General features: G+C 42.3%; 1 protein-coding gene across 1 annotated transcript in view; it reads right to left on the bottom strand.

The window, feature by feature from the left end:
* Nucleotides 1–1444: 1444 nt before the first annotated feature.
* F5 (coagulation factor V) overlaps nucleotides 1445–18677 on the bottom strand; it is a 51814-nt gene continuing 34581 nt past the window's right edge. Inside the window, exons 18-25 of the mRNA XM_048495515.1 lie at nucleotides 18113–18229; nucleotides 15392–15463; nucleotides 14680–14771; nucleotides 10850–11005; nucleotides 10249–10393; nucleotides 7749–7897; nucleotides 6627–6809; nucleotides 1445–5024 (exon numbers count right to left, since the gene is read on the bottom strand). Of these exons, the coding sequence (XP_048351472.1) occupies nucleotides 4878–5024; nucleotides 6627–6809; nucleotides 7749–7897; nucleotides 10249–10393; nucleotides 10850–11005; nucleotides 14680–14771; nucleotides 15392–15463; nucleotides 18113–18229 (1061 nt within the window). The 3' untranslated portion in view covers nucleotides 1445–4877. The remainder of the gene's footprint in view (nucleotides 5025–6626; nucleotides 6810–7748; nucleotides 7898–10248; nucleotides 10394–10849; nucleotides 11006–14679; nucleotides 14772–15391; nucleotides 15464–18112; nucleotides 18230–18677) is intronic.

Genomic DNA, 18677 nt, shown 5'->3' with positions numbered 1-18677 from the left:
CTCAGACAGCATTATGCTCCTCTCGCGCTAGATTGAGGATCATACATCACATGATGATCTCCCGACCTCCCGCCTCCCGTTCTCCCGGAACTCCCCCCAGTCCTCCCTTCTACACGCCCCCGATAGAGTAACAATAAAAGGTGCCAGGAACCGGCAGACGGGAGACTCGCTAGGAACACGGACCTCCGGTCTCCCGCTGCTGGCGATCTCCACCAGATGTTACCTCCGCGTCTCGTCTCATTCTTACGCTGACCACGTGGGTCGACTACACTTTGTTTCACTTAAAGCATCAGCTGTGAGTCCTATGATCAGAGACCTGCCATTTAGGCCTTGTGACTGCAAAATATGCCTTAAACCATCTCTCATGCAACTGTTACTTGAATGTTCAGAAACAGAATTGTAACAAAGAGGATTTTAAGATGCTGCATCAGCTCTTCCCTCCCCCTCTCCCTTCAATTCTCATGACTGTTTTGTCTGTCATGTGGTGGCTGTTGGTGGCCTTCCTAACATATTGTAGGTTTAAATCTGTATTGTCACTGTGGAGATTCATCCTAAAAACATTAGAGTCATCTTTTAAAATTAGCCTTTCCCAAAGGGTAGTATTTTCCAGATCTTCCTTAAAGAAACCTAGCAAGGATACCTTTTTTCATCTCTGCTAGGCTCTACCTGAGCTTCCATCAGTGAATTTCAAGACTTTTATTCTGTACCCAAATCTTATACTGTTCTATTGATTAGGGCAGGTAGGAACCATGTTAGCTGATTACAGAAATACATGATGGCTATTTGGAGCACATCCCACATGATCTTTCCCTCTGTTGCACAATTTCTTGCACACCACACTGCACCAGGGCTCCCAGCATGAAATATAAAATGGTTTGAGAGTCTGAAATTGGCCTAGGTATAAACCCACCCAAGTGTGAGCAGAAAACTGAAGGATAATCACAGGCACAAGGTGGCTTGCTCGTTAGAAGTCAACAAGAATGAAGTTTATTCAGAAAAATAGACACAATGAGATGAATATTAACAATCAACCAGGAGTTGTGTGTTGTTAGCCTTCAAACGGAATCTTTCTGAGGAAAACCTTCTCTCAGGCAGGGCTGATGTATATAAGCACAGCACCTTGCTGCTGCAACTAAGTTACACACCGGATCCAGCAAACCTGGCTAGCACATTGCTTTGTTCACTCAGTTCCCCAGGCAGAGAAGTTTAGCAAGATCTGATGCCTGCTCAGATCTTCAATTTGCACTCATGTTAAACTCCTCAAAACGTAACTTTCAACTCACTTAACTTCCATAGATCGTAACCTATCCCAGTACTCAGCAAATTGCTCTGATTGGCTCCTGTGTTGCTAAAGTACTATCACAAGATCAGGACTTGGGGGGGGAGGGGGGGTTGAATCCTGCTCTCAAATCCGGTTTTTTTCCAATCCAGACACTCCAAATTGCTGAGTTCTCAAAGACTTTATTGTGAATAGAAAATAACAAAAAGTTTCTTTTACATTGATTTCTCAGCAGTGCACTGTTCCAGCCCGGTTTAGTTGTTCAAACTGAGGACCTATGGGCAAGAGATGCTCTCTCTTGCCTAGCCCATAGCAGAATCTCCTTCTTTGTTTCCCTTTGCCCCTTAGGTAACTTCCGTTTCTTGACATATGCTTCGAAACAATCCTTTGATCTCACCCATTTGGCTTTTCAGTTTGGTTGCTCTGATGATCAAAGGTTTTAACAGGCTTGTGTGACTTCCTATATTCCTATAACCTGAACCATTTCATCACACGCCCCCTTTCAAGATGAAATTTTAGGCCCACGTTTACACATTTTAGCTAACAAACATAGAAAGATAAGGCATGTTGAACAATATCAAATGTTTCTTTCTAATACATAGTCCAGCTAACTACAATTCATTACATGCATAACACAGCAATACAGAATAAAGAAAATTGGTTAACACAGAATACACTCTACAACTAATAAGCAATGTAATACCCTTGAGCATTTAGCAAAGGCACTCAATCACTCTTCATTGATTGCACCAGCTGAGAGCTTTCAACCACTACATTCTCAGAACCTTTGATATGAGAAATTTAAAACTGAAAATCTTGTAGGCCTAAAGCCCACCACAAGATTCTTGCATTGTTACCTTTCATCCTGTCTAGGAACACCAGTGGATTGTGATCAGACTGGATGAAAAACTTGGTGTCCATCAGATAAGGCTTGAGTTTGTTTAAACACCAGACCAGTGCTAAACATTCCTTCTCTACTGTCGAATAGCTACATTCACGAGGCAACAATTTTCTACTCAAATACACAACAGGGTGTAACTCCTGGTCATCAGACCTTTGTATCAGAACTCCAGCAGTTCCTCTTTCTGAGGCATCTGTCTGGACTATGAAAGGTTTACTAAAATCAGGTGCTGTTAATATTGGCAAGTCAATCAGACACCTCTTCAACTAATTATTATTATTATTATTATTATTTATTTAATTTGTATACCGCCCGATCCCCGAAGGGCAAATGCATTCTGACATTGCGAGGTCCACAGTACAGTTACAGAAGCATTCTTTTTGCATGTCAGACAATCGGGCTGCTGTTTGACTGAAATGCGGTATAAAGTGTCGATAATACCCAACCAATCCTAAGAAACTCATAACACCTTTTTTGGTTGTAGGTAGAGGCCATTCCTTTATGCTGGCAACCTTGGCTCTACCTAATACAGGGACAATATCTGGAAGTGGAGGGAGCCCTGTTAGTCTGTAGCCTCAAAACAGATGTAGTTCAGATTAAGGATTTATGCTATGTGTATGGGAACAGATTGCATTTGTTTATTCAGTCTTATTCAGTATTCAATACATTTTGGGACAGCTCCATATGTATTCTCAAGTGAAACAAAAATAAGGCTGTGAAAAGCTCCAAATTAGAATGTAAACCTAAATAAATATTGCATAAAAGAAATTCCAGCAACTAAGCCTCCATCCTTTTTTCATCTATGAGACTATTTCTAACAAAAACATCTTGTTACAGAAGGAATGATGTAATGTTTACATTCATACTACATTAACAATGCCCTCCTAAGCAGAGTTATTTCCTTCTAAAACTACTTAAGTCAATGGGTTTACAAGGCTGTAACTATTCTCAGGATTATACTGTAAGTCTTTTTTACATTGGGTACACTGTACATTGAACAAGGCACAGCAAAGAGCTCTGTTGGTGCTGGTATAGCTTACAGCTTTAGAAGGGAAAGAGAGATGTCTGTATATAACAGAACTGTAGTAGGCTACTGTATTAGCCCCTTCATATGAACAATTTGAGATATATTGATCATCCTACATTATCAGAAAACAGAGCAGCTTTGAAACGACTACTGCTGAAAGTTAAAGGATTTGAAAGTGCCAAAGCAGGACTACAGCTGACCATCAAATAGGCAAAGGTAATGACTACTGGAGAATTACTCAACTATAAGAAAAACAACCAGGAAATTGAAATTGTTCAAGATTTTAGCTTTCAAAAACAACCTTTACCAAATCTAGCAAAGGTGCATATGCCATTTCTCCAGAGAACCTATGCAAGGCTGTTTGCAAAGTGACAAAGAATAAAATTACAAAAACAGCATAAAATTCTAACCATTAAAAACAACACAAAATAAACTGGTTTTCATACAACAACCATCTGGTTAGAAGCATTTATAAACAAATTTGCAAGATCAACCCCTTAATTAAAAGTCTGGGTTAAAAGAAATGTTTTGGCCTGGCATCTAAAACCAGATGAACCTCATAAAGAACAGCATGCCATAGACAAGGTGTATTACTAAAAAAATAACAACTAATCTCTGGTCACCACATGCTTCATCTTTACAAGTGGAGGCACAAAAAGCAGGGCTTTTTGATTGACATGGATTTGGGGAAATAAACCTTACAAAACTGTCTGCGTTAGCCAGAAGGACCATTTCTGCAAAGTATAATATACATTTCCAGCCCATATGTATTGAAGCAGGCAATAACTACTGGAAGCACTAAACAATGGAATGTTGATTTTCTCACATAGAAAGTTCCTTTCTTAGCATGCCTTAGCAATGTTATAACCTTATATGCAATACTGAGAGCTTATACTAGACAATAGCACCAGTGATTTGATGTGGCCTATAAAAGTGTAATTTCCCGTTTGTTGAAGATTGCAGAAGACAGTGCAGCCCCAAATTCCATCTAACAAAAGCTAGGTGGGGTACTTTAAGAAAAAAAGGTGCAAAGAATCATGTAATAAGAGTGCCACATTAACAGTAATTAACTGAAAAATAGAAGGCAAAATATCTCAAAAATATAAAGTATTTTTGGCTTTCATCAGCATCATTTAATAGCTATTTAAATTCTTTGGTGTCATTAAATAATACAATCTTTGCTAAACTTCATAAGCAAACTAGCTGCTGTAAAAATAAAAAAGACAGCCAGCAATTTGCATTGAGAATGGGAAGGAAGAAACCCAGATATAGATCAAAGCAGTGGTGTTTAACATACAAACAATGCTATTCTGAGCATAGTTACACCTTTCTAAATTCACTGATTTCAGTGGATGCATACAGCTACATAGGACTGGATTTTAAGGAACACATTTTAAATGTAAATGACAAATGCACATTACAATCCTAAGAAAAAGTCCCTTTGAATGGATCTGAGCAGACCTGCTTAGGATTCATCGGATAATTTCTCACATGTTTCGTATGTTATATAATGGCTTTAGTGTAATACCTACAAAATCCACAGCTGAAAGTACTTTGGTTATACACCAGAGAATCATGAGAAAAGTGTTGTTTTGGCCTTTTTTACACTACTGGCAACCGTAGAGTTAAAGCTCTGGATCTTCTTAATCTGGCAGTTACCTGCTCAACTTCTATAAAATATTGCAGCCAAATAGTTCCACGCGAAGAGCAATACTCTGATTCCACATTTTGGGAACAATGCGAATAAACCTAGAAAATATAGGTGGGCTGAAAAAGTGCTTGATATGTCCGTTACTATTAATATTACCCATGAACACCTGAAAATAAACAAAAGAGAGAGAAATGCAATTTGTGGGATGATAAAAAGAATGCATGCCATCTGACCATATCGCTAGGAATTCCTGCAACAGGACACTTGAAGGAGTGTACATTTCAGAGTTACACAAATAGGTTGGCCAACTGGAGGATTGGGGGTGGAGCCTGGGGTGGGCAGAGTTTGAGAAGGGGATGGACATTAGTGGGGTAAAATGTCATATTGTCTACCTCTCCAGAGGTGTAGCTCCAAGGGGACGGGGGAGGGGCGACTCATCAGGTGCCGCCCCTGCAGGGACAGGGTGGGGGCATTCTGAGGTGGTGTAGGAGCATGGCCGGGGCGGAGGACACACCAGTGCACTGGGCGCTTTCCCCCCTCGCTCCGTCCCTGTACCTCTCAAAGCAGTCATTTTCTCCAGAAGATCTGATAGCTGCAGTCTGAAGATCAGCTGTAATTCTGAGAGATCTCTAGATCCCACAGGAAGCTGGCAACCCTAAGATCTGCCTTCTTACTGCAGATCCATAGGGAGTTTGCTACCTATAGGATGTCATTTCCAAGTCCACACACAACAGCATGGTTTAGAGGTTAAGAGCTGTGGACTCTAATGAACCAGGTTTGATTCCCCACTCCTCCACATGAGCGGCAGACTCTAACCTGGAGATCCAGGTTTGAATCAGCACTCCTTCACAGGAAGCCTGCTGAGTGATCTGAGCTAGTCATCGTTCTTTCAGAATTCTCTCAGCCCCACCTACCTCACAGGGACCTATTGTGTGTTTGTGTGTGAGGCTGATTGTAAACCACATTGAGAGTCCTTATGGTAGAGAAAAAACAGGGTATAATAACTAACTCTTCTTCTGTCACCACCCTGGTTCTACTGCTTAACTGGAGAGGTTTTACCATAATGCTTCTAGTGAGTCTGTCACTTTCAGATTTTCCCCAGAAGTGATGTCCTGACATCCCAAATTTAACCTCCCCATCCCTGCTCCCAGTTCTCCTCCCAGTTGCTCAGCCTGGAAACCATATGCATGCAGCTCCACTCCCCAGCCTCAGGCCTAGGATCATGACATTTCTCTAAATTAATATGAACCTACAAAGCTGTCCAACACAGAGTAAGATTTTTTTGGACTGTTTTGTGAGCTCAACAGAAGCTACTGCAAAAGAGTCCCCAACCTTGTTTAGCCTTCAGGCATTTTTGGAATTTTGAAAACAAGGAGCAAGTGCTGCTTCAAAATGGCTACTAAGGAGAAGCAAAGCCAACCACAAAATAGTTGCATGTTGCAAGTTTCCAAGCTAAACAACATCTTATAGGATATGTTATACATTAAAAGAACTTTAATTACTGGACCCTGGAGAGCACAGAGTTTGGAGGGGGGAGTTTAGCATGGATGTGATTTTATAGAGTCAACCCTCCAAAGCTGCCATTTTCTCCAGGGGAGGTGATTTATATAATCTGGAGATCAGCTGTAATTCCAGGAGAATTCCAACATGGAGGTTGGCAACTATAGAACCAAAGGGACAACTATTTGTAGATGGTGGGGGCAGCATATACCAACATTTTTGAAGCCTGACATACTCCTGAGTTTAAATTAAAAGAAAAAAATGGCACCTTTTCTATGGAAGATGAGCTATCCAAATAAGGCTTCCATGCTGAGTCATTATCACTGTAAAGGATGGAGAATGTTTTCACATACATTTCACTAGTCAACGATTTGGCACCTTGGATTATGATAGCTGTTATCTTCTTAGGTTGAAGTAGATCAATCTGCAGCCACTGATTATTGTTTTTTGACTGCAAAATTAATGAGCATACTAATCATATTATGCAATTTAACAACAGAGCTGGTAAATATCCAAGATAGGCAAATGATCCAGTGAATTCTATAGAAATGTCCAGTACAAAAGAATTATAATGAAAGGATGAAAAAATGTTGCCCATGGATGGATACTGCTATTATGGGTTGAAAAAACATGGAGACTGAACGTTGGACAGAGAGTTCAAATGGCCAAGGCTTGGATCTAGACCAGGGGTCTGCAACCTGCGGCTCTCCAGATGTTCATGGACTACAATTCCCATCAGCCCCTGCCACCATGAACATCTGGAGAGCTGCAGGTTGCAGACCCCTGATCTAGACTGCTCTTTCCACGGGCAAGGATGTCCATCCAACAAGTGTGATATTTACATCTCCTGCTCTAGTGGCAGCCCAAAATGCTCCACGAAATCCTATAAACAAGAAAATCATGCTCTGTGGACGGGAATCCTAGTACCCATGAAAATGGATTCAACCCTAGGTTTTTAGTAGAAAGGTCATATGCTGAAGAATTAAGCCTTGGGAAGGGACTGTGGTTAAGTGACCATGCAGAATCTCCCACATTCTATCTCTGGTATCTCCAGCTGAAAGGTGTCAAACAGCAAGCATAGTGACAGAGAAGTAAATACATGGTTGAAAGTCTTTTAATTGCTGACTGCCATTTTGACTTTAATAAATTCCTTTTGGCACTGATCAGTTAGTATCTATCACTTAAAATAAGGGTGGGCTGAAAGTAAATTGTACTCAAGTGGCCAGTTAAATTTAATCCAATGGACTACCTAACACTTGGTCAAGGATTAGACCTGGTTTCAATTGCATCCATAAAGACATTTTAAAATATATATATATGTCTATTACTTGTTCTATAATATGTCTATATATATATATGTCTATTACTTGTTCACAGTTTTTATCTTTACCTTTGCTTGCCAGGCATTCACTCTGCCTTGTCTATTGAGGCGGGCAAGGGATGGCTTCCATGAACTCACAAAATTCTTCTTATAGCTGGAGGCTGTGATCTGTGCATCCTTAATGGCCCCATTTTCTAAACCCAATGGTGTAGAGCAGCCTGTTATCAAAACAGCAACACATTCTTGTTAAATCTCCTAATCATCAGAATGGTCTCAAAGCACATGTATTAACCAGTCTGGGAACCACATTCTGTTGCTGATTTCTTCAAACAATTTTGCCACTTTAAACATACCTTTTCAAGGGCTATTTTAAACTTTCCTATTCCTCCTACTTAACGTTTCTGCCACAAGAAAAATAAAGTGACAATGGTATATCCATAGCATTATCTAGTAAGAGCACCTTAACCTTTTCCACTGCATGTGGATCACCCGGGTCTTTTGTATTTACACCGCAAGCATATCTTCTCATGCGCAAACATCCCCAGTGCCCCGCATTCTGATTTGCTGTTTTTTTGGCCAGCAGCAGGAAAAAATGAAGCCCCCCCCCCCTTCCAGTTTTAGATAGGGCTCGGCATGGCAAGCGGCAGTAAAAAACAATGGGGCATAGCATCACATCACATTCCCACTCACGTTCTCATATTTTTGTGGAAAACAAGAGATTTCCCCTCCCCTGTGATGTGCCCACTAACATTTGGCCCAAAGTGCACATCTCCACAGCTATGTGCTCCGAGCAACTAGTTCATGTACAGAAAAGAATACAGGGTCATTTTGGGACTCCACTCCTGATTAACCCAGGCGGAACCCAGTCGACACCATGAGCAGAAAACATGCTTGGGGGAAAGTTTTGCAGGCTGAAACGGTCAACAGCTCAGCAGAGTTGAAAACTGACATAGTGTCAGGTGGGGGGATCAGGGAGGCGGGCAGTGGGGTGGGAAGAGCAGGCAGCTAGGTGGAAAAAATAAACTGTTTCTGCTCCCGTGGTGTTTGCGTGGTAGTGGGATTTTTGAAAATCCCAGGATAAAGGAAATATCGCAGGACAAACCTGCCTTAGGACCGGGAACCATGCTAACTTCTTGGCCAAACCAGGATATTTCCCTTGCTCAACCTGGGATATTTGGACCATGCAGAAATGACCATAGTTGGGGATTAAAATGCTGATTTGGACTGCGAATTTTCAATGTTCAATATGATTTTTTTTTTAAGTTGAAAATTAGGTTGTGGCATTTAAGAGAGACCTTTTCTGTTATTTGTCTCCTTGAACTTGGGGAGAACCTCCTTGGATTCCAAGGAGTCAGTGCAGGGTGACTGCAGGTGGAACATCCATGGGAATGTTCCACCTGCAGTCCATCCAGTGAGAGAGTAGAACTAATCTCCACATTTCTCCTTCAGCCCTTCAACAGACTTTTTTTTGGTCTCCTCGTGGATGAGTGGTGGTGCCCCTTTAACTGTAGCTCAGCTGTGAAAGGGAAAGGGGATAGGGTCAATAGCGAGCTGATTGGGAATGGGGCATAGGGACACCAACCCCAGCCATCTCCATCCCATTCACTGCTGGCTCCACAGCAGGATGCCGATTCTTGCCCGTTCTCCCTTCATAAGATTGCAATATGATCAGTGAGAATTCAGTGTTCCCGGTTTGAATCCAAAGGTGTTCCCCAGCACTGACATCTTTGACCATGGTCAAAGGCAGAAAGTCTGACAGAATTGAGACTGGAACTTGCAAGATATGCTGCTGCCAGTGACTAGAGGCTAATAGTAGACTCAGCTGGCAAAGAGGAAGGTCAGGCTCCTTTGGGTCCCTGAAAAGGCCATACAGGACAGGGCTACAGTGAGGAGAGGAACTGGGAAAGATTACCTCCCTCCCTCATGTGCCCATGGAAAATCTCATGGAATCCAAATCATGATTCTTAAATGCCCTCCATCACCACACCAGGACATGCAGGCTTGCTTATCTCACCCTCACTCCAGGGAGCTCTTGAGTAGTATACATAGTTTTCTCTTCCTCCATTTTTTCCTCAGAACAATTCTGGTAGGTGAGACTGAGAGAAAGTGACTGTCTGAGCAGGGAACTTGAATCTTGGTCTCTTCAGACCTAGTCTAACTCTAATCTGCTTTAAAATTTAGCGTACACAAAGAACATCATGATGCAGTTGAAGAAATAAAAAGCAATGCATAATTCATAACTGAAGGTATCTGCCCTAAATAACACAGACAAGATCTATAGCCTGAAGAACCGCAATTCTCACTCTGCCTTGTTGGCAAAAGGTGTAGTAAGAAAAGCAGAATATCTACCAACAACACCCTTGACTATATTCTTATAGGTAAACTGGGCTGTAAACTTACCTGAAGGTACAATATGATTGGGGAAACAAGAATAATGTTTCAGGGCAAATCCAGGCATTTCCTGGCCGGACAATACACATCTGAGATGATTTGCTGGAGTCTAGAAACAGCAGCCTGGACACGCAATGGCTATGGAACAGTAAATAAGCAAAATGAATTCATGCTTTACCTTCTATTTCACAACCCAGCAATTCCATGCGAAGGGCTGGTCTATGATAGCACGCAGTTGGATACACCCTAATATATCTAGCAATTATAGGAGGATCAATGTGGTTTTCTTTTCTTCCAGATCCATCGGAGTTACCTTCAAAAAACTGAAGAAAAGAATCTGTAAATAATTATACAATATTTGTTTATTTTACTGTAAGTATGCAAATCATGGATTGCAAAAAGTTGCCTTTAGGAAAACCTATCCCTGCAGATTCCACGATTCATGAGATGGTGGCAATTTAAATGCACACGCAAGATGAACATCTGTATCTACAACTGGATAGATATCATTCTAGCAGAATCAGGACAACTATTTTAGCATTATATTTATATTACATGGCCAGCTGTACACAGTGCTGCTTTATAGTGAATAAATCCATTGGCAGCAGTGGTGGCAAGTGGACATTGGAAAAAGTAGAGTGAAAGATGGCGGAAGGGGAGGGAATAAAGCAGAGTTGATTGGGGTAGCAGGGGAGGAGGGGAAGGCAAATAGGGAAAGCTGAAGTGATGGTGAGGGAAGTAGGATGAATATGAGTTTCAAATCCAGTGAGCATACAGACCTTTTGTGCCTCTGTGCTGTTTCCTCTAAAGGCAATCCACCTTCTCCCATTTTTGCTGTATGCAATTAAATATTCTTTTGTATAGAAGTGCTTTGTTAACTGCTTGGCTCCCTGGGTCTGAATCCCTGTAATTAGAACTTCCCTTTGTAGGTCCACCTGTAGAGCAACAAAATAATGGATCCAATATTATCCTCTGAAGCCCAGATATCCTTGAGAAACTGCTATCAGTATTGCTCCATATCTAATTATGCACAAATCCTGTCATTCACATGTAGACTTGAAATTTTGTTGGGTACCGAAAATGGAATGGACCGATGGGGAGAGCTAAGCCTCATCCTTGCCTTGTTGCACTTGTTTGGAGCAATTTTCTGACAACCCGTCTCCCTTCTGGTATTGGAGCCAGAGTGGGGTGGCGGGGGTGGGCATTCAACAATTGAAGCATAGGTGGGCATTCAACAATTGAAGGACAGGACAGAGCTCTTTTCACTCCTACCCTGTCCTGTTAAAAATAGGTGTTTCCCATTTAACATGTCATATGAATGAGCAGAGATGTGAATAAATACATGTTGATTCCACCTCATCAATTGGCCCTAAGAGGTGACTACCACGGTAGACAATTTCTTGGTTAAAATTATCCATGATTATAGTAATTGAACCATTTATTAAGAATAGCACACCATTTATACCAGTGGTGGCGAACCTATGGCACGGGTGCCGGAGGTGGCACTCAGAGCCCTCTCTGTGGGCACGCGCAAACAGAGTCCCCCCCCCGCCCCCACATCTAGGCTGGCCTGGATGGCTGGGCTCAATTATTAGCATTAAACCGAAGACCTAGTTTTGGGGAAGCAGTGTAGGTAACCCTGTTAAGCACTGTTAAACCCCACTGATTTTCATGCGAAGAACTAAAGCATGATCCTTTACCTGGGAGTAAGCTCGGTTGCTGGCAATGTGGCTTGCTTCTGAGTAAACCCTCCTAGCGTTGTGATTCACCTGTTCGAAGAGTTGCACGGTTGCTTCAAAGCAAAGCCACCTTCAACCACCAAGCTTACTCCCGAGCAGGGGCGTAACGAGGCAGCCCTGGGCAAACTGTAGCCCTGGGCAAAACCTGAGTTGGATGCCCCCCCCCCATGGGCAGCCACTCCACCACGGCCAAAATCTTTTTGCACCAGGACATTGGTGCCTGCAGGGGGTGCATTTTTAGACATATCAGCACCAATATTTCAGCATATCATCAGGAGACTGTCCTTATGCTTCTCCCCTGTTTCAGGAGGTTTTGAGCTCATGGAGTCTGAAAGTTATGGACTCTCAAAGGCGGTGTTTCATCCCCCATTAGTCAATGGGAGCTAATAGGAGATGGGGGCTACAGTTTTGAGGGTCCATAACTTTGGCCCCCCCTGAACCAAACTGCACCAAACCTGGGGGGTGTCATTAGGGAAGTCTCCTGATGATACCCTGAAAGTTTTGAGACTGTGCCTTCAGAAATGTGTTTCCCCTGTTTCCAACTCCTTCATTGACAGTAATATAGAAAACTCATCGTAGAACAAAGATTCAGCAAAATTTCTAGGATGTTTCTGAAGGGGGCGCATTTTTGGATGTATCAGCACCATAATTTCAGGATATCATCTGGAAACTATCCTAATGGGACCCCCAAGGTTTGGTGCAGTTTGGTTTAGCGGGTCCAAAGTTATGGACCCTCAAATGGGGTACCCCATCCCACATTCTTTGCTAAGGAGATGGGGGCTACCCTTTTGAGGGTCCATAACTTTGGACCCCTAAACCAAACTGCGACTCCAAACCCTTGGGGGGGTGCCATCATGACAGTTTCCAGATGATACCCTGAAATTTTGGTGCTGATACATCCAAGAATGCCCTCCCTGCAAGAACAACATCCTCGAAATTTGCCCAAGAATCTTTGTTCTGCATTGAGTTTTCTGCATTGCTGTCAATGGGGGTTGCAGGCTGGGGGGCACATTTCTGAAGGCACAGTCTCAAAACTTTCAGGGTCCCATCAGGAGACTGCCCTAATGATACCCCCCAGGTTTGGTGCAGTTTGGTTCAGGGGGGCCAAAGTTATGGACCCTGAAAACTGTAGCCCCCATCTCCTATTAGCTCCCATTGGAAACAATGGGGGATAGGGGCACTTCCTTTGGGAGTCCATAACTTTGGACTCCCTGAACCAAACCTCACCAGACTTGGGGGGTATCATAAGGACAGTCTCCTGATGATACGCTGAAATTTTGGTGCTGCTAACCTAAAAACTGCACCCCCTGCAGGCAAAAAATGGAAAACCACTAAAATACCCAAAAATGAACCCGGCATTTTGATGCCCCCCACAAGGTGATGCCCTGGGCAGCTGCCCACCTTGCCCAATGGTCATTACGCCAGTGCTCCCGAGTAACACACGCCTCTGAGCCAACCGTTTTTTTCTAAATGGAAACCTCAGTATTCAGGTTAAATTGCCGGGTTGGCACTTTGCGATAAAAAAGTGGGTTTTGGGTTGCAGTTTGGGCACTCGGTCTTGAAAAGGTTTGCCATCACTGATTTATACAAAGAAAAGCCTCTGTTATGTTTCAAAACATTCCTGATTCCTCATTAATTCTTGTTCAAAGGCGCAAAAGTCAGTGCATACACAGGCTGCTACCTTTTAGCTATACCTAAAAGACGATTCTTTGGATCATAGTCACACAGTATGAAAAGACGGGAAAAGCCTCCCTAATCACTATGCAGAGTTAATCTCTTATGTAACATAGTGCAAAATCTTAGAGCAGGAATAGATCATAGGACATGTCTCAGTCAGTGCTTTGCCTCATGCCCACATTCCACACAGCTTGTGACATCCCACACCAAACACCACAGTCTTCTACTGTGGTCAGCCAGTTCCTTTACAGCCCCTCTACCCTGTTTTCCAGTCATAAGCAGGCAGCAAACACAGAAATGCATTGAGGAGCTGGTGGTAGTGAAGCATCAGATGTGGCTAATGGGATCTGTACAGTTTGATTTGTCAGATCTTGTACAGACCTTACGCTTCTCATACATCCACTGCCTCTGCCATTCTTCAACATTACAAACCACCATCACAGATCCAGTTCATGGAGTTTACACAGTCCCATGGGCTGTAAACTGCAACAGCTCTGGAGGATCAGAAGAGGTAATGCTCACTTGGCCCATGCTAATATAAACACTGAATAGTCCAACTGATTCTGTCCTTCAGACATTACTGGAGAAGTGTACCAATCCAGTCATGTAAAACTTATGCAGCCTAAAAATGTATTAACAAGTGAATCGTTTCTCTACTGCAACTGTTACAGTTGGAATCAACATGTCATGAGCGTGGATAACCATCTTGATGAAGGGAGCTTTGACTCTCAAAAGTTTATTCCCCCAAATCTCTAAGGTGCTACCAGACTCAAATCTAGCTGTTACACTGCAGACCAACATGGATACCCTATGGAACTTTTTTGTTGATACCTGGGAGACCCAGGTCCAAACTTCCACTCTGCTATGGAAGATCATTAGGTGACCTTGAGGCCAGTCACTTTTGCTCAGCCTACCCTACCTCACAGGGTTGAGGATAAACTGGAGGGAGAATTATGTGTGTCGCCCTAACCTCCTTGAGGGAAGGTGGTGGTGTAAAATTCACAAAATAAATAAATACTCTATCCCTACTAAAAATACTTCAGCGTACCCAACAAGTGTATTCGTTCCTTTTGCTTCAACCCAGCTATGACATCTTATAAAAATGATCACAGGTGAATACAAGGTAAATTTCTCAAATCAGTGTGGCAGAAAATCTAGAATATCCTGCAATGCAAAGACAGCCCAAATCATACCTGGATCCAGGAACCATTTTCCTTCTTCTCAGTGCTCCAAGCGTTGTATTTCCCTGTATTGTCCAATCTTGCCAGCTTTGGTTCCCAGTAACCTAGGTAGGGGCAAAAAGAAAGGAGGGCACTTGTAAGAATAAACAAGAGAGATCTTTTCACATGCCTACCTTCTGTTTTAAAGGAAATCGAGGACTTGAAATTGACTGATTGCTTTTTTCATGAGAAAATAATAGACATTCTAAGGGACAGTAACTTTTAATCCAATAGAAAGAATTGGCAGGCACTATATACCTACTAATTAATGTATTCTTGTTGTTTTTGCTTTGTTGGTTCTGGAATTATGGAAGACAACTTGTGCCAACCACAGTGAAAACCTGGAAGTGAAAATGTTAAGCAATGCTGAATAAACTCTGCAGAGGTGTTCATTAAGTACTGTCCTGTGGTGTCATGGACATTGATTTATTTAAATTATTTATTTCCTACTCTCTATTAAGAACATTTGAGGTGGCTTGCACCATCAAAATCAAAAGCTAAAGCAATGCTATAAATAACAAGCAGCCGATTAAATTGGAATTCAGAACAGTTTCACAACAGTAGCCATTTCTGTGACAGCAATAACAATCAGATGAGTGATAAAAAAACCAGATGAAAATAAAAAACATATATGGGCATATTCAGCATCCTATCTGAAGTTCTGCAATTATGACATTCAACTTACTTTTGTGATCAGAAGCACTTATTTGTGAATCTCGTATAATGCCACTTGCCAGACCCAAGGGTAATTTGCATTCTGTAGAGAAAGATCGCAGACATTTTGCTAGCCATATCTCTAGGAACCTTGCTCCTAATTTTATGAAATAAAGGAGGGGTATCTCAAATAACCTTTTGAATGCAAAACTCCACTGGGAACCTTACCTGTGCAGTTCCTACGGGAAGACATGTACACAAAACACATTTAGAACATAAATTGAACCTATTTTATTCTGTTTCATTTACATCCTGCTTTTTTCCCCCGTGAGGACCCAAAATAGCTTCCATTGTTCTTGTCTCCTCCTTTTTATCTTCACAACAACATTATGTGGCACATTAGCCTGAGATTGTGCAACTGGTCACTCAGCAAACCTCCATGCCAGAGTAGGGATTCAAACCAGGAACTCCCAGATCCTAGTCTAACACAGTAACCATGACCTATGCTGGCGATCAGGCACAGTGCACTGGGGAGCCTCTTGGAAATGGTGGGGAAACAGCATATGAGGCTATAGTGGGAGCAGAGAACCAGTCTCTCCCCCCCCCCCCCATGCCCATGAGATCTGGCTCCATTCATACAAGGGTTTGTGCAAATATGCAGTGACTGATATACTCTTTAGCTACAGCCTCAGTCAATTCCGCTCTCTCTGAAGCGTCCTCCAGCTTTCAAGAGTGGCTTTTAGGCGGCACAGGGGAGGTCCAAAGAGAAGGGGGTATGATAAATAAACCTCTCCATAAACACTTCTCAGTTCATCTCATGGCATCATTTTTGCAATACTTCATGCTCATAGAAATATTCTGAGAGTATCAATTTGTTTCCTAACATTGTTGCTTTGACAATCTGGCAGTTGATATTTGCTCAGACGGGTTAAATATTTGAACAAGCTTCCTAGATGTTTTATTTAATGAATGGTTTATGTATAGTCAGTCCTTTTTTATAGTGAGTTGGGATTTCTTTTTGCTTGTTTCTGTTGACATTTGTAACATATAATTTTTGGGTCAAAGCAGGATTTCTTCTATGGTAGTTCTCACTAGTACTGAATTTCAGCACCTTTGCAGGGGGCAGTCCCAAGCAATGGGGTGGGGGAGGGGGTAATTGGCATAAAGCAGTGCAACTTTGTATATAAGTAATGGGACTCTGCCCCTCCTAAAAAGTGCTGGGTCATAGTTTACTAGGGCAGCACTACAGGTTTTTGTTCCCTTGGGATGAACGAGTATTGAAGAGCTATGCGGTTGGATCCAGCACAAAATTCTACTTGCACTAGTACTGTTGTACTAAGTCAGACTAATGTATCCACACTTACACTTACGCTTGTGCAAGATGCTATGCAAACAATTCCCAAGCACAATAATATTTGGGATGAATGTGCTAGGCGTTTGCACAAGTCTTGCACAAGTGGAACAGTACTGCTTATGTTTCTGCTTGCACATTGCTGGGTCCAAGACACAATGTTTTTGCAGCATTTAATTATTTTACATATGTGGGGTTCATTAGAAGAAGCATATGCCCAAAACCAGGCAGCTGCTACTGCTCCCCAAAGACGGCAATTGCAACCCAAGGCATTTCATTTTCAGCTAGTTCACAGCCCTCTCTCATTCTCTATGCTTCTGCCCAAATATATATATCAAGAATTCCCTCTAGTTATCTGCCTTTCTTCTTCTTTCAACTATGCTGAGAACCTCCATGTTCAGATGCACTCAACCTCTGCATCCCAGTGGCAGGAGACAACATCTGCGGAAAGTCAAGGTCTCTATTATTGGCCCTCCAGAGGAACTGTTTGCCCACTCTTTGAGACAGGATGCTGGACTAGATGGGCCACATTGGTCTGATCTAGCAGGACTCTTCTTATGGGTATTGTATGCCCACGTTTGGCACCATCCATATAGATTCATCCCTCTGCTGTCCTAGATCAGCCATCAAGTTTGTCAGGCCAAGCCACAGGCCTGTTCATATAGAGACCAAGGAGCCAAATTTGTAATACTGGTCTATGTGAGTTCTAACAGAAATCTTATATAAGTGTTTTAGTTTCAAGGACAAATTATGGTTTTGATGCTGCCTAGAATTTCCACAAGTTAAAAGGAGGCAATTTCCCCTCTCCTGCAGCAGCTCCCAGGGAACAGGGATACCTTTGGAGTATTCAGAGGTTTTCCACATGAGGAAAGAAAGAACCTCCCTTGAATCCATGGAAATTCTGAGTAGAATCCAAGCCAATGTGTTCCTCTATATCGGCTGCCACTGTTTTCTGATAACATGTGTCATTGTATCATTGTGATTTCACTGTACTCAGCGTTATTTATTTATTGGCTGGCACGTGCACAACATGTAGGACACTAAGAACAGCAACATCATGTCTTGTTGACAAGAGAAATAGGAAGGAAGCCTATGTCAGAGGCTGCCATATATTTAAAGCAATTAGTAGGTTGACCCTGCAATTGTGGCTTCCTTATATTCTGCTGTATGCAAATAGAGTCTTAGTTTCTTTCAAGCACTCCCCTTCACCATTCTTAATTTCCATCACTGAATCTCTGATCTAAAAGCTACCAGCCAAAACATACTAGCTCCCTCTTTGCCCTCTGCTGCCTCATTTATACAGGGATGCATAATTTGGGAGTTTGGGGAAGTGGGGAGAATAGAAATACACATAGCCTTGAGATAGCTGTGCAATGAAATTAATGGATTACAATCTGTTACCTTTATCAATGACAAGAAAAGCAGTCTGCATTCCAGCTTGCTGATATTCACCAACCTCTGTGTCCAAAAGCCACACACCGGCTTTTGGCGGCTTCATTTCAATAGTGCGGAATGAACCTGGAAATGAGAAAGAAAGTATTTGTTTATACGGTTGGACTGCTCATGATGTGGCCACCTTGAAGAAGCCTAGCAGACAAGGGTCAAGTCAGTGTTTACAAAAGAAACACACACCCATATACAAGGCAGGAGAATGCTGCTGTTGTCGTCTTGCTTGTTGACTTCCTGAAAGTACCTGGTTGGCTACTATGTGAATGGACTGCTGGACTTGATGGGCCGTGGTCTGATTCAGCATGGCTTTTCTTATATTCTTACAGAGCTTGAAGAGTTTCATAAGCAAAAAGGCATATAGGTTGTCTTGCAAGAGTTTACAATTTAAAACAGGAAATGTTGAAGATAACTTTGAGGATGTGAAAGGGGAAAGGAGAGAGACAGAAGTAGAGCATTTCACTCTTTTGATATTCTCTAGCGCAGTGATGGCTAACCCCAAACCCACTTATTTATTGCA

Source organism: Sphaerodactylus townsendi, linkage group LG04, assembly GCF_021028975.2.
Source record: "Sphaerodactylus townsendi isolate TG3544 linkage group LG04, MPM_Stown_v2.3, whole genome shotgun sequence".
Lineage (NCBI taxonomy): Eukaryota > Metazoa > Chordata > Lepidosauria > Squamata > Sphaerodactylidae > Sphaerodactylus > Sphaerodactylus townsendi.
The sequence above is the reverse complement of the archived record's forward strand: the minus strand, read 5'-3'. Positions and strand labels throughout refer to the sequence as shown.